We start from the raw sequence: 14,820 nt of genomic DNA, 5'->3' as shown, positions 1-14,820 counted from the left end.
CATGTAGCCTTCCTCTTCCCTCTTCAGTGGCAGTACCTCTTAATTTCTCTATTCTCTTGACTAACTCTTTTTAGAGCAATGATTAATTAATAGCCATGAACTCAGCAAGACACAAGTGATACCAAATCAAAGTAGAGTATTATGTGCATAGGAGAAAGAAGACTGTTAAGTCTGTAAACTCTGAGTGCGTGCCAGCTCACTTCCTAGCTTCCTTTAATTAAAACCCTTCAACTCTGAAGACAGAAGCTGCAAAGCTGAGCCACCTGTCTGTGTAGATTTGTCAGGATTTCCTTCTGCATGGTAACCCTCTTTCAGCAGGTGCTTGGGGTTGAGTGGGACTGGGTCTTGTATCTTCTCCCAGTTTACATTTCTAAGTGCCACAGCAAAATAGAAAGGCTATCTCAGTGTGTCCAAGTCTGGGAAGAGGACACAGCATTCATTACACTAGCTGGGACTCCTTGGCCCCATTCTATTCCCACAGACCCTGTCCCTAGACAGAAAGGCGCTAAATCTCACACCACCATCCCATTCAGAATTTAGGTGCTCCTAGTTCCTTTAGTTAAACTTTCTGGTTTTACATCCCTTAAAGGAATATAGGAAAAAGTGTGTGCCTCCTTGCCCACCTTAAAGTTAATTCCTTAAGTTTTGGGTCAGAATTAGATAATTGGAAAGGATGTAACTGCTCACATCTTGTAGTTTTCATCTCATTTTGTGTATGTTTTTGTCAAAACTGGCATCACAAACTAATTAAATTTACAGACGAAATTTGCTATATAATCTAATTGGCAGATCATTTTCTTATACTCAAACTAGCCAGCCAAATCTCACTCACTTTCTGTTAGATCTGATTTTATTTATATCCAATTCAAATAAATATACTAATACTTTATGACAGTTGTCTTCTGAGTTTAGATTTTTAGTGAAACATAGGTAAGCATATTACCTTGTGTAGATGAAATAGAGAATAATGTCTTACTATGTCTTACCCTGCTTTCATGGGATCTCTTTAAAGTTTTTGCATATACAATGCTATATGAAGAAAAGTGTGCATATCTTTTCTGAAGTGGGAGTGAGAAGATTTTGAAAGTGGACCTGGCTACAAAGAGAATTTGTTCTTTAGGTGATCACTTTTAGGAAAGAAGATATGTAGAAATTAAAGACTTATAAATTGTTCGCCTTAAGATTACCCATGTCCAAGTCATCCTGGAAAGTCATTACATACAACCAGGGAATGTGTACTACAGCTTTAAGACTACTGTTTCTAAATACAGTGTTTTCAATCCAGACCAGTCAGTGAGCAGAAGCCTCCTGACTAATCCACACTACTCAATGCCCTGCTATTAACAGCATTGACAAGGGAAAATTTTTCTAGAAACCTCCTTAGAATGGTCAGAACCATGAAACTTTCTGTCCATTCTGTTCTGTCTGTATCTCCTTAGCTTTGAAATTTTCATTCAATAAAAAGATAAGGGCTAGGGAGGTGGTTCAGTGCATGGGGACCAGCAAATGCATGGGGACCTAAATTTAGAAACTCAGAGCTCACATTAAAAACTGCATGTTGTCATTTCATGTCTATCGCCCGAGTATTAGGGGAAGAGTGGTGACAGGCAGATGCCACAGAGTTGCTGAAATTTATTCTAGTTCAAATGGTAAGCTTTGGGTTCAGTGTATGACAGTCTCAAAAATAAAGTGAAGATTTATAGAAGTAGACACCCAACATCAACCCCAGGCCTCCATATGATCACACAGAGATATACACACACACCCCACATACACATGTTGTTTTTTTTTTTAAAAAAAAGAACCTGTTTCATCTCAGATATCTGAAGGAAATTGAGATAGCATGTTTAATCTAGAATATAATAGTTTCAGATGCCAAAACAAAGGTATTGAGGGAAAGTAAGAAGAAGGCAAATTTGACTTTGGATTTTTTTTTCTTTTTTCTTTGTTTTTTTTTTTTTTGTATGTGGAGCTGAGGACCGAACCCAGGGCCTTGAGCTTGCTAGGAAAGCGCTCTACCACTGAGCTAAATCCCCAACCCCAGACTTTTGATTTTTAAAAGGAAGGGTCCAACTCCTTGTATCATGTGTATCTAAAGCTCTGACTATTAACACTGTAAGATATAGCACTACCTTGAGGAAGTTGAGATTCACTAAGAATTTAAACCTTCTCAGTCTCATGACCTCAGGGTCATTATATAACACTGCCCCCTCCTTAAGGACCTCAGTAGAATAGATAGCATGGCTGTCTGCCTAATCCCCTCGTTCACTAGAAATTGACACATTCAACAGACACCGTCCGCAATCCCCAGTCCAGTTGTAGATCCCTGTGTGACAAGTAGGTGTTTCTGTAAAAGCAGATAGGTACCCAAGAGGAAGACTGTGCTGCTTCACTTGGAGAAGATGGAGATTTTAAGGCATTTCAGATAAGATTGTATGAACATATGCTGGCTTGTGTAATAAATGAGAGCAGAATGGAGAGGAGAGGAGATGCCTGTCACAGATGGAAGTTATGGGTAACCCACCAGAAGAGACCATATACCAGCTGGGGTAACCTGTGCTATACATTTCATTAAGATCTTTTTTGAATTATCATGATGAATAGGTTGTCCTATGAAAATATGCTTCCTTTTTTTCTTTAAAGACAAAAACAAAACAAGCTATCTCCCCAGCCCCCATCACACCAAAGCTGTGACATCTGTGTGGGTGACTACTGTGCCCTTCTTTTTTATTCTAGTCCTGACATCCAGCCTAATACACTTTAGACAATCAATAAATATTTAGCAATTGAGGAAATCAATAAGTGATATGTCAGAGTCACAGGGTTTCATGCTCTAAACAGTGAGATAATTTTATCTTTCAGCCCACGGAACAGATCTCTCTTAGGGTAATGAGAATAGATTTTGTCAGTCAATACCCCTGACCTTTTCCCTTAGCTACTCCAAGTTTTATATAGTTTTATAGTAAAAAACCTGAACACATGCCTTTAATTCCAACATTCAGGAGACAGAGGCAGGAGGACCTCTGAGTTCAAGGCCAGCCTGGTCTACATAGTTCCAGGACAGCCAAGGCTACACAAAGAAACCCTGTCTCAAACTGCCTCCCCTTCTTGGGAGGGGGAAAAAAAAAAAAAAAAAAAAAAAACTGGAAAAGAAATTGTGTGTGATTTGATATCCTCAGTTTGGGGTTGGAGTTGCTGACCTCTTTGAGACTATGATGAAAATCATGGCCTTTCTCAAACAAAGGGACACACAGACAAAACTATGAATACAATTTCAATAGGTTCATGAACACTTTATCTCAAGAATGCTAAAAAGTGACTGCAGCTTAAGGAAAGGGTACAGTCACCATCTGTCCTCTTCTATTAGAAGTAAGACTGACAGAAACAGAAAGAGCTTGCTCTGAATATAATACCGAGGGGAGAATATGAGGCCAGTTTTATCTGTGCTTTGATTCTGGCTACAATCAATTTGTAAAAGACCCTTTGTTCCCTTTGGGACAGATGCCACCAAATACTGCTCTAATAGCAGTCCTCTGGTCAGCCCTGCCTACATGCACCCTTTATCCCATAATGGGACAACCAATAGGAAAAGAGGAGGGCAGCATTCTGAATGTGACACATTACTGAATTGGCTCTTCTGGCATTTAGAGTGTACACCCCTTAATCTGTAGGCCTGTGTCCTAAGTGTTTGTTCCTTGGAAGTACTAGAACCCCACTGCTAGATTATTTTATCTTGACTGTTTCCCCAGATTGAAACAAAGAGCACAGATTTATGTAGACGAAGATAATCCTTTCTGAGAACTTTTCTAGGTCATAGCTGGGAGCTAATACACTACAAACCATTTCTGTCTCTACCAGCTTGAAATGTTAGACTTCCAGTCAAAATTTTAAACCTTGATCTCAAAGGACTCTAGGTTCTTACGTCTCAAAGAGCTTCATTTTCTTCAGGGCAGTGAGAAAATAATAATTTCAGATAAGATTGTATGAACATATCCTGGGATTGGAGTGAGGAGTGATAGAAGGATTAGTAAACAACCAAGTTCCAGGTCATGGTATTTCTGTGTTCAGGTCCAGTAAGCAGGAGATCAAATTGGTTCTTGTCCATGTTTGAATCGGTGACGTCTAGAAGTGGCTGAGGAGTGCCTAGGCAGGTTTGCTGCTTTTGCCTTTCTGTAAGTGTGCTCAGACCTGCTGCCTTTCTTTCCCAGGACCAGTGATGCTTAACGCTGAGCATCTGAAGTAGTAGCTATATCCTTGGGACTATACACTTGTGTTTTGGCACTGAAACACTGACACTGGAATCCTCTGATTATATCAGTACCATCTGTGGCTATTCTTTTCGACCCTGTCTGTTCCTCCCACCCTTTCTTTCTGTTGTTTTTGGAAGTCAGTGTTTGTTGAGCACCTCTGTGTGTTTATTGTACAACTTCTAGATGCCTAGACATTGGTAAAATAGTATTAATGCTACCCTTATATACTTCAGTAGAAGGGGGAATGAGAATAAATACCGAACTATAGAACGTAGTAAGGGCAAGGAAAGTACACAGAGAATGATCCAGTGTCCTAATGAGGTAGAGTACTTCCTGGAGACTGACTCTGCTGCATGGGCAAGACCTTGGCTCTACCCAGTGCAGAGTGCCAATAATTGCTGCTGCTTGTTTTTCTGACCTAATAATAGGTGGTCTAACACCTAGAGGAACTCAAACTCCTGGTTTCTACCAGCAGTTTATTTTGCTCATTAAAATTCTAAGTCTGATGACGCCTCCTGCTCCTTTACTTACTTACTGTATACTGAGTATTTTACATGTGTTCTTATTTGATCCGTTCACAGCCCAAGATCATTTAAGTGTTTAATTTTTATGATCACTGTAGTTAAATTTAGATTCAGAAATCAAAGAAACTGAGGTACTTGCCTGTGTCCCTGCTGCTCGATCGTGGTAGTTAAGAGTAGCACAAGGTTGTCAGCCTATAGATTGTGTTGCCTCCCTTCCTGTGATTGATATTGAACTCACCTGCATTTCCTTTTCTTTTGTAGTGGTGCCAGTGAAGAAGAGGACACATGAAGACTTAACCATTCCCCATGGAAAACACCCCTTCCCTGTGTGTATGTGACAGTGTGTATGTAATGGCTTCTGATATCTGTGAAAGCTGCCTGGCAACAAACTTCTTCCACTGGATATGTCCCCAGATCCACAGCAGGCACACATGTCTCCAAGGGACAACAAGTTTTATGCATACTGACTGTGTGCTTCTTGTTCTCTTGTGGTAGGTCACAGGAAGAGCCCCTTTGATCAACTTGGAGGGCTCTTCAGGCAACTCCCCAAAGGCTGCTTTGAACTTACTTTCTCAGGAAGCCAGCCCCTGGAATATTGTGCAAGTCAACAGTATCACTTCCTTAGGAAGGTTCTAGAATATCTTGAAAGGAAATCAGTTTTTTCCTTACCTGCAAACAGAAAACCCACTTTGTTCGTACCGAAGCCTAAAGCAAGTATGGCCATACTGACTTATCCAACAGTCTCTCAGTCCAATTCTGCCTTTTTGGAAGGCGTTAGGCAGTTGGGTGGAAAATGGGATTGAAGAAAGAGTCCAGAGCTGGAAAGAAGATATTTTTAGTACTTGAGGTTATCTGGGACTTGAGATTCATAATTCAGTGCTGTGGAAATGGAAGAAGTGATTGAAGAGATAGAAAGGAAATGACTTTAAGGAGTGTGGAGGGGAAGGAGTAAAGAAATCTGATCCAAAGTTGAAATCAGTGTTTCAGAATTCAGATTGCCCGAATTTTCCAAAATGGTCACTAAAGTGTCTGATAAAACCTGAATTTTTGGGCTAGCTGTATGGATTAATAGGCCTGTCACAACATAGAAGACTGGCATGTATATCGCCAAGTGGGAATTGTCACTGTAAAATGTACCAGTTCCACCCCAGGTTAGCCTAAGGTGGCCTCAGTGCTCTGTGAGGAGAATCCTTGCCACTCACTGGGTGGTTGGACTCATGTCCATCTGCCAGCAAGCATTTCCTCTATTTGCTACAGCTGAATCCTCCCTCCCCTGCATCAGGCCTTCAGTTCACCTCCCACCCAGCTCTCCTCTCCAATATAGTATGAGCAGGCATGCCCCAGAGCTGGATTTTCTGGCCTTCTCCCATTCTCAGATCACAGTTCCTTACAACCACACTTTTCAGGATCAAGGAAGCAGTGGTGTGCTGGGAGATACCCAACTGCAAGCTCACACACACCATATCTTGTTGAGACATGAGTTTTTCTTACCAAATGATTTGAAGTCGGAGAGAACCTTATTTTTAATAGAACAAACAGGTTAGAGAAGAGAATGTTCATACACTTCAACTGTTAAGAGAAGATAGGAGACTTGGAAGGTAACTCTTATTTGCAGGTGGGCAGTGTATTCCCTCTCTTCTGCTTGTGTGGTATTTCTATGTTCCCATTGAGATTCTGTCTGAACTGTTTCAAGCAGCCTTGGGGTTGCTGTTGACCAAGGCCTGTTTCCAGTATCTCTGAGGCAGATCCAAGGAGTCTGCCTTGGGGAAAATCCCCCTTTTCTTGCTTGTCTGCTTGCCTGCCTATAACCTGTGTACTTATCACAAAGCTTTAGGGGTAGCTGATGTGTGTGTGTACAGGATAGTTCTGAGGCAGAAACAACATGTGCTTACTGTAGGAGTCCTATTTATATCATTGTTCAATCCTGTGCATGCTAGAAAATGATTTATTCCTTTGAGGACAGGAAACTGCCAAGCCTATATGCTCTAGGTTAGGATTACCCTAGCTCACTACACATATAAGGATATTAGGGCAGAGAGGAGCTGAAGATTTCATTCCCAAACTGGTGACTAGTAGATGGCTTAGACAATTTTGATGCTTTACCATCTGTCTGCCAAGACTGGAGAATTTAATACACCCTGAGTTAATAACCTCCAATCCTGTTTAAAAGAAATTCTAAAAGAAGGATCAAAAACACTCTAAAAAGAATGTGGAAAATCCGAAGATTGAAAAGACTTCAGAATTTGGAAGCTTGTGTTGTCTTTCCCCAGTAATCATTGTTTGATCTTTATATGTTGACCTTGTATTACCAATGGACAGATCACTGGCTTTCCATACCTAATCATGCTATTACTTTATATCAGTATTTGGGGAATCCAAGCATTTATGTAGTGGTTATAAACAGAAATATAAAAATATTTGCCAACCTGTCTCTATAAATTATCTATCCAAGAAGCATTTCCCCTTTATTTAGAACAAGTTTTGGATTTGCTTTCTGGGCTCCTGCTGTCTCCAGCACCTGATGAAACTTTAACCAGGAAAGCTTCAAACACAGCACAGCAGCTTCTGCCCAGGTCCCGAAGTTCCTGTGGCTGCATTTGTCAGTGTGAGATGTAGGATGCCTTCTGCAATGGCACAAGCTTCGTTCTCCAAGCTAGGCCCTGCTACTTGGCCTTGTGCCCCATCATAAGGAAGCTTCCTGCCTTCCAGCTCAGTGTGAGTTAGAGTTGTGTGTCCTCACTGACTGTGGACAGCAGAGTTTACCCAGATCCCTGGGGAGAAATCATCATATGATTCAGGTAAAGAACATCTCCAGAAATGAGTTGGGTACCCACAGGAAGTACTGGCAGCCTGTGAGTACTTAGAGGGATTTGATCTTTGATTTGGACATTTCTAAGAAGTGTTTGACTTCTCAGCTGGACAGCCAGGACAAGGAAGTACCTGAGGACGACAGGCTGTGAGCCAGGCTCTCTGTAGATGTACCCAGGGCAAGCCACGTGTCTGTAGTTGCTAGGAAACACAGGAACCAGTTTTAAACATGGTTCTCCCTGCTCTTCAGTCAGCCTTCTGCCCCATACCATGACTCACCTACAGATTCAGAGAGAGGAAGAGGCTTTCAGTTCCCTGGTGCAATATGCTCATTCACATTATAAACTATTTTTCAAAGATATCAGGATGGCCTTATTCCTCTGCTTTAGTAGATGTTTTAAATACTCATTGTTAACTTGAGCTTCCTTCCAGAAGCTGGAGAGCCTTTTCTTTTCAGTGCCATCCCCACCAAACAAAAAAAAAAGGTGATATTCAGCCCTCAGGAGTATGAAGGTGACAGCAGTCTTCAATATCTCCTGCTTCATTGCTATAGAAAAGCAAATCTTCTTATTTTAGTAAACCTAGCTACCATGTTCTGTACTCTGTGAGAAGGTGCCAATTCAAATCACTGACTTTGGACGTGTTTCCTGGTGTGTGTGTGTATGTGTGTGTGTGTGTGTGTGTGTGTGTGTGTGTGTGTGTATGAGATTTATATACACGTGCACACACCATACTGCTTAATTATTTTAGAGTTAAATGAGACTCACAACTGTCCCTGCTGATCTTATATACCACCACAAAGGTTTCTTCTAAATCCGTACAATGTCAGCAGATAATTGGAGTGTGAGTGTGCTGCCTTTCCAGAATAGCCCCTAGTGGTAGGTGTCAACTTTTAAAGCACTGAGCTAGGAAGGAAATTGCACCCCACCCCTTTCCACCATGTCTAATAACATGGGAAAGTTAGGTGCCTTGTCATTTTGGTGACTTGGATCGTTTTGGTCATTCCATTTTGGCCTGAGTGTACAGCTGCAGAATTTATAACCTTGTAGTAGTCAGAGGTCTAGGAAGTCCTATCTCCCCACAGAGAAAATGTCCTGCTGATTCCTGACATTCTTCTCTCATGTAATAGCTGTTCAGTACATGCTTTTCAGTAAATTGGTTGCATGTTTACTGTGGGCTGAGCACATTTAGAATTTTGTTTGCTTGTTTTTTAAAGACAAAAATCCCATTATAAATCAAGTCCAGCCTTGCCCTAAAGGAACAAGCCCAGAGGGAGATTGCAACACTGCCTTCACCCCAGCAGTATTTCTGAGGCCCCTACCCTATGGAATTCCAGGAGCCACAGGAGCTGGGTATTCCCCAGGAAAACAGGAGATCATTTCAATCATTTGGTCTCACCTTACCATGTGAGGCTGAGAACACACCAGAAACACCAGAACTAGGGCCAGAGTAGGAAAGTGAAATAAATGAAGACATTTGGAGGCACACTGGGGGAAAAACAGCCAGAGTCCATGCTGGATTTGATGTGACTTTGAGGGGGGACCATTGATGTATCCTTTATGGAAGTTAAACCTGACCAGTCTTTTTACAGTGACAAGCCACAACGCGTGAGTGGGTAGAGCCAACATATCCATTGTCTTCTGCCTGTTTTCGTGTACACAGTCACATTCCCTCCTTAGCCATCGTCCCCTGCCACCCTTTCCACTAAACAAGGGAACACTCAATCTTTCAAGGGAATTGCATATCTGAGTTAATGTTTCAGTATATCATTTTCATACTGTAAATTATTTTGTAAGAGAGATTTACTGCTATCCCAGGATGTTCAGACTTGCCGCCCCTGTGCATTTGGAAATCAATAAACTATTACTGGAAATACCATTTGTCTCTAAGAGTTGTGCACAAAAGACCCTGATAGGTGTAAATATTCATGATGATCTGCATACTTAACTGTGGCAATGCTAGAGATGATGGTATTTGTGTTATTAGCTGTGGGGACCTAATTTACTCCTGACTTCCTGAAGTGCCTTAGGAGACCTCTGGATGGTGGCAAAGGGTAGACTGGAGAGTGTTAGTATTTAGAACCAAGCCAAGTGAACAATGGCTAGATTAGATTAGATTTGATCCATGAGTAGGTTATAAGGTAAGCAGTATTCACTCCTGTGGTCTTTTCAAATACCACTTACAGCTTTACAACTTTGATTAACTAGAAGGAAAATCAAAATTAAGCTTTTGACAAATGTTGTTTAAAAGTAAAAACCAACCTTGAACAAATTATAGTTAAGCTAGCAGAGCCATCTCTGTGGAACTTTAAAGGTACCTATTTGAATATAATTGATGAGCAAATGAAGTTGTAAATAAACTTATTTCAGTCTGGCTTCAGTATTTGTATTGACACCTGGAGACATGTACTCCAGCCTTCAGTAGCCAATGTGAATATCAGAGATGCTAGAACTATGCAGATCTGAAAATACAAACCTTCCCAAAGCATAAAACTTAATGTTTCAAAATCCTAGAAGCCACTTGAAGTATGTTTGTCAACCCTGCTATAATTTCCTTCTATCAAATATGTCTTCATTAACTCTTTCTACATGGTATGGGAACTTTGGGGAAAAGTTTTTCTAATTGATCGTTTCTTAATTTAACTTATATGTAGCCTCATTTCCTTTAGATTCATTTTTTTAAAAAAGTGAATTGCATCTTGTCTGGAGTATCTCCTGGTCTCCACAAGGTCACCCAATAAACCAATCTGGGTTCTAGCCGCAGGACAGAAGACTGTCTTGTGGAGCGATCACTATGTCCCACTTCCTTCCCAGCTGCTAGGGGTTGAGTGAGGGCATCGCCAGGCGCTGTAGCACCTGATAGTCTCCAGCATTTCAAACCACAGCATCTTGAAAGGTCTTCATCCCTGCTTCCTGGTGCCAGTACCTCAATTCTGCATCCTGGTGTCCCAGTCTTTCTCATTTTATTATCTTTCCTTTAGACAGCTCCTTTTTTTAATCGATTGTTTCTTGATTCCACTTACATGTAGCCTCATTTCCTTCAGACTCATAAAAAAGTGAAATTGCACCTTGTCTGGAATATCTCCTGGCCTTCACAAGGCGCCAGAGTGAGTTATGCTCAACAGAAAATCAGGCTCCCAACCTTTCAATAAGAGAGAACAATGTTACAGCAAACAAATGAGAAACTAGATCGTTTGCAGTCACTCAGTGGCTGCACTGAGTGTCTTTTTATTAAATATTGCCATTTCCAGTGTTAAAACATTTATTTTTGTTAACAGTAATAGCTACTGTTTAGTGAGCTCTTCGGGCCAAGGACTCTCCTTGCTTTTCACATTGCCTTATTTAATTCTCAAAGCAGTAATACTATTATTGTCTCTTATTTTATTGCTCAGAGATCATATTTAAGTACTATAGCCAAGGTATATTTTAATAAGCAGAGAGCCAGGATTTAAATAGTTTGGCTATCAGACTATGCTGTCCCCTCTTCACTCCTAACTATACTGACTCCACCTGGTATTGAGAAATAACATCATGTTACCCCTGGCACTCACTCCACACAGTTTAGCCTTGGGCAAATAAATTAGGCCTTTGCTAGCCCTTGCTTGTACAGCCTGGAAAAAAACACAGTGAAGAAAGGACTAAAGGCAGCATAGCAATCCTCTTCTGACCCAGAGCCTCACTTTAGGAAGGAGAGAACTGTTAGACTTGCTTTGCCTCCTAAATTTTAAGGCCATAAATAATAGAATCACCAGGAGACAGCATCAATGCTGTCTTGACTGTGGACTTACAATCTCCAATGTCAGCCAGCTCTGACATAGAGCCTATAGGTTGATTAAGCATCATGAAGATGTCTCCAGCAGCTTGATGTAGTCCTGCTTCCTATTCTTGGAAATGGGTGGCAAAAGAAGCTATCTGTTTTATAGTTCTGTGTCTGAGATGGCCACAGTATGCCATAAAAAATGGATCACAATCTTCATGCTGTTAGAGGTTTCAGTTGCTACCCATTCATCTAGGTTCAGCCATCTGATAACTTCATTTATTTGTGGTTCCTGAACATGAAATCCAAACAAATGGCTTGAAAATGAGTAATTGAAGCAGCTGGGAAACCCTAGCAGAAGTGAAACCCACTGAAAAATGATGGAAAACTAAGAAGGAAGCAGCCTAGCCTTCTACCTAGTGGAAATAAATACCAGAAAGCAAACGTCCAAGAGAGGCCATACATCCAAACATGGGGCACCTGCCCAGAACTTCAGTTCTCCAATTGTAAATATTTGATTAGTTTCCAAGTCTACAGAAGGTTGAATTTAAGGAAAGTGAGGACTTCCAGAGAAACCAAATTCAAGGGAGTGACGGCACTAGACAAGACAACGTCAAGTGGACTGAGAGAGTGCCAAAACTCATTTTATAGAGGACACTTGTATCAGAGGAGTCTCACTTTGGTGTCCATTCAGAATAATGACTGAGCATCACATACACACACACAAGATGCTCAAAGGCAAGTGTTTGTACAGTAAATATTTTTAAAGGCTTATAACAGATGGTAGAAAAAGAAAGAAAGAAAAACCTCCTTGGGCTTAAAAGGAATAAACGTTTGACAATCCAGAACATTTAACTAAAGAAAATGTACATCCACTTAACTGAGGGTTCATTGTCCTGTGAGCCTCTTGTGTTCAGAGAGGTTTTTTCCCCCTAGGTTTATAAGTGACTTTCATGCTACAGTACTTTGCATATAATGGCATGAACAGTAGATGTGCCAAGTTTTCAATGTGATGAATAAAACTAATAACCAGAATACAGGTCAAATTCTGCAACAACAAATACTGCTATTATAAAAATCACTTAGGCATCCCTAAGCCCCTGTCGATTGCCCATTTATTTTAGGCAATAGTCATTACAACAAAATCAGAAGTACAATAAAAAGAAGCTAGACCCTCTCTGCAAATTGAGTGTAACACAATTTAACCTGTAATAGCAGATTTCCACTCCTATTTCTCCAGCTCTGTGCTACAAGAAGAATAAACCTTACTGTCAATACACTGCAGCCTAGAAAACTGGTGGTGAGTTGTTCTAGGAGAAGAATTCAAAAGCAACGTGAACATGGAGTTGGATACCATTCCCTCCCTGGAGAACTTCTATGTTGGAGCCATCAACCAAAGGGTAACTGACTTCTAATCCTGATGGAGAATATATACTTAGCCCTGGAATGAAGATTCAGTTCATTTCTCATGGATCATTAAGGACTTCGGGGTAGCCTGTTCCTGATCTGATGACCCAAAGATTTTTTTTTTTTTTTTAAATCCAGGAGCATTCAAGTGGAACTGACTGTCAGTGAATACCGCATGGTTATAAAAGCACAGGCTGCATTGATTGTGTGTAGAAATAGTGTGTTAATCAGTTTCATTCCATTTGGTGCACAGACAAGGATTTTTCTACACCTTTTGGCTGTGGTTATGAACAGAGTTTTGTCTTTTACTGTAATAGTATCAATCAACCATCTTCCTTTCTTTTACTTAAATGGTTTTCATTATTTCTTTGCAACCAACATTTTTTTATACCTTTAGCAGAAAAGATTAAATCATAATTCACTTTAGAACCATACAGTCAGCAATAGGAAAGGAGGGAGGTGGAAATTGTCCACATTTTCCCAATGAAACTATCTGGCCCAGGTCCCAGATTCATATCATACTCCAAAGAAGTCCATAAATTCTGGGTACCACTCAGCTTGCCGAGGTGGTGTCTTCCGACCTCAGGTAAGATGGGTCTGCAGGCATGCCACTGAAGGAAATCTATACTTGCTTCTCTAAAGCGGGACACTTTAATGCACCTCTGTGCCCCAGGCCAGGAGAGTGGGTTCAGAAGGGGCTGACCGCTCTGCTTGGTCTTGAGAACATTGAGTCCAAGGCTGTCACTATTGGCTACATACTATTTTATTTTAACATCTGGAGGTGAAGGGTGTTAACTGAAAGGAACTTTTCTTAGTAATTTTTTCCCACACCCCCATTGAAAGACCTTTTGGGCCCAGGGAGAAGCTATATCCTAGAATTAAAATTGACCTATTCCAAGAGGCCAGACGCACCGTAGAAGAGCTCACTTACGAAGTGGTCCTGGTGGGTGGTTTGGGGTAGAGATAACACTGATAGCAATAGAAGTGGACATTTTCTCCTGGTGAAAAGGCAGCATATTGTTGTAAGCTACAGTCACCTATTGGGATACAAAAGACCGTTCATCTCAACTGTATTTTGGTCCCCATTACCTGAGTTCTCTGTATCCCCTGCCCATACAGCCTCTAGTTCCTCTATTTCACTCTTTACGAGATTCACATCTAGTTTCTACCTATGAGTGAGAAGACAATATTTATCTTTCTGTGTCTGATGTATTTCATTTTACATCATGTCTTCCAGCTCCATTCATGACAGGATGAGAACGGATGATTCTGAGGTCATGCCCAGGCTGGGCTTACATAAGCAAGACCCTGCCTCCAAAACAACAGAAAGAAAAGAGAAAAAATGGGGGGGGGGGGGATGTTATTTTCTCAACACTGAAACCAATTCTATTTGTTAACAGGTAGATTAGAACCCATTTACCCTGGTAGATCGGGCCTATCTGATCCAAGAAAAGCATTCTCATTTAAATCATACCTAACCCACATTTATCGAAACTATACTTGCCTGTTATTTACTCAAAGTTGCCTGCTAAGCCCTCCCCCAGTTCTGGCAAGGGGACAAGACACAGGGAAAGAATGAAGGTCCCTCTGGTCCACCAGTTGTGGCTGCAGCATACCACCTGTGGAGGGATGACAAAATCCATCCAGAGTGTTTACGCCCCTTGTGATAGCCAAGCCATAGGCATTCTTTTATATTGTGCTATCAAAGCCCATCACTGCCCTTGGAAAAAACTATTTCACAATGACTTCCTAATCGTCACTGGCACAGTCTCAGAGGAGCAACTGCTGTCTCCTCAGGCCTGGCACACTGTCAGATGGCAGACTCCAAGGAAGTCAGAAGTGATCCAGAGTTGAGGCTTCCCCCATCTCTCACCCACCCGCCTCCTCCTACCCCTCTACCCTTCTTCCAATCTCTCCATCTGGAAAACATGAGCTTCAAGGATCCCAGACACAAATTCTCAGGTTTCAGATGTTTGGGAAATTTCTCAGCTTGGGTCATTGTTCAAGAGTAAGAGGATTTGGTTTGGAAGAAAAAAATAGCTAAGATCCTTTCACAGAAGAGAAAATAAATAAGG

The 14,820-nt window shown here is 41.1% G+C and overlaps 1 protein-coding gene across 1 annotated transcript in view; it reads left to right on the top strand.

Annotated features, from left to right (window-relative positions):
- The window catches only part of Trim44 (tripartite motif containing 44), a 106,965-nt gene extending 97,505 nt beyond the window's left edge, over window positions 1–9,460 (top strand). Inside the window, exon 5 of the mRNA XM_036184488.1 lies at window positions 5,036–9,460. Within this exon, the coding sequence (XP_036040381.1) occupies window positions 5,036–5,063 (28 nt within the window). The 3' untranslated portion in view covers window positions 5,064–9,460. The remainder of the gene's footprint in view (window positions 1–5,035) is intronic.
- Window positions 9,461–14,820: the final 5,360 nt, after the last annotated feature.

Source organism: Onychomys torridus, chromosome 4 (genome assembly GCF_903995425.1).
Source record: "Onychomys torridus chromosome 4, mOncTor1.1, whole genome shotgun sequence".
NCBI classification, from domain to species: domain Eukaryota; kingdom Metazoa; phylum Chordata; class Mammalia; order Rodentia; family Cricetidae; genus Onychomys; species Onychomys torridus.
This window is presented reverse-complemented; position numbering and strand designations above follow the sequence as displayed.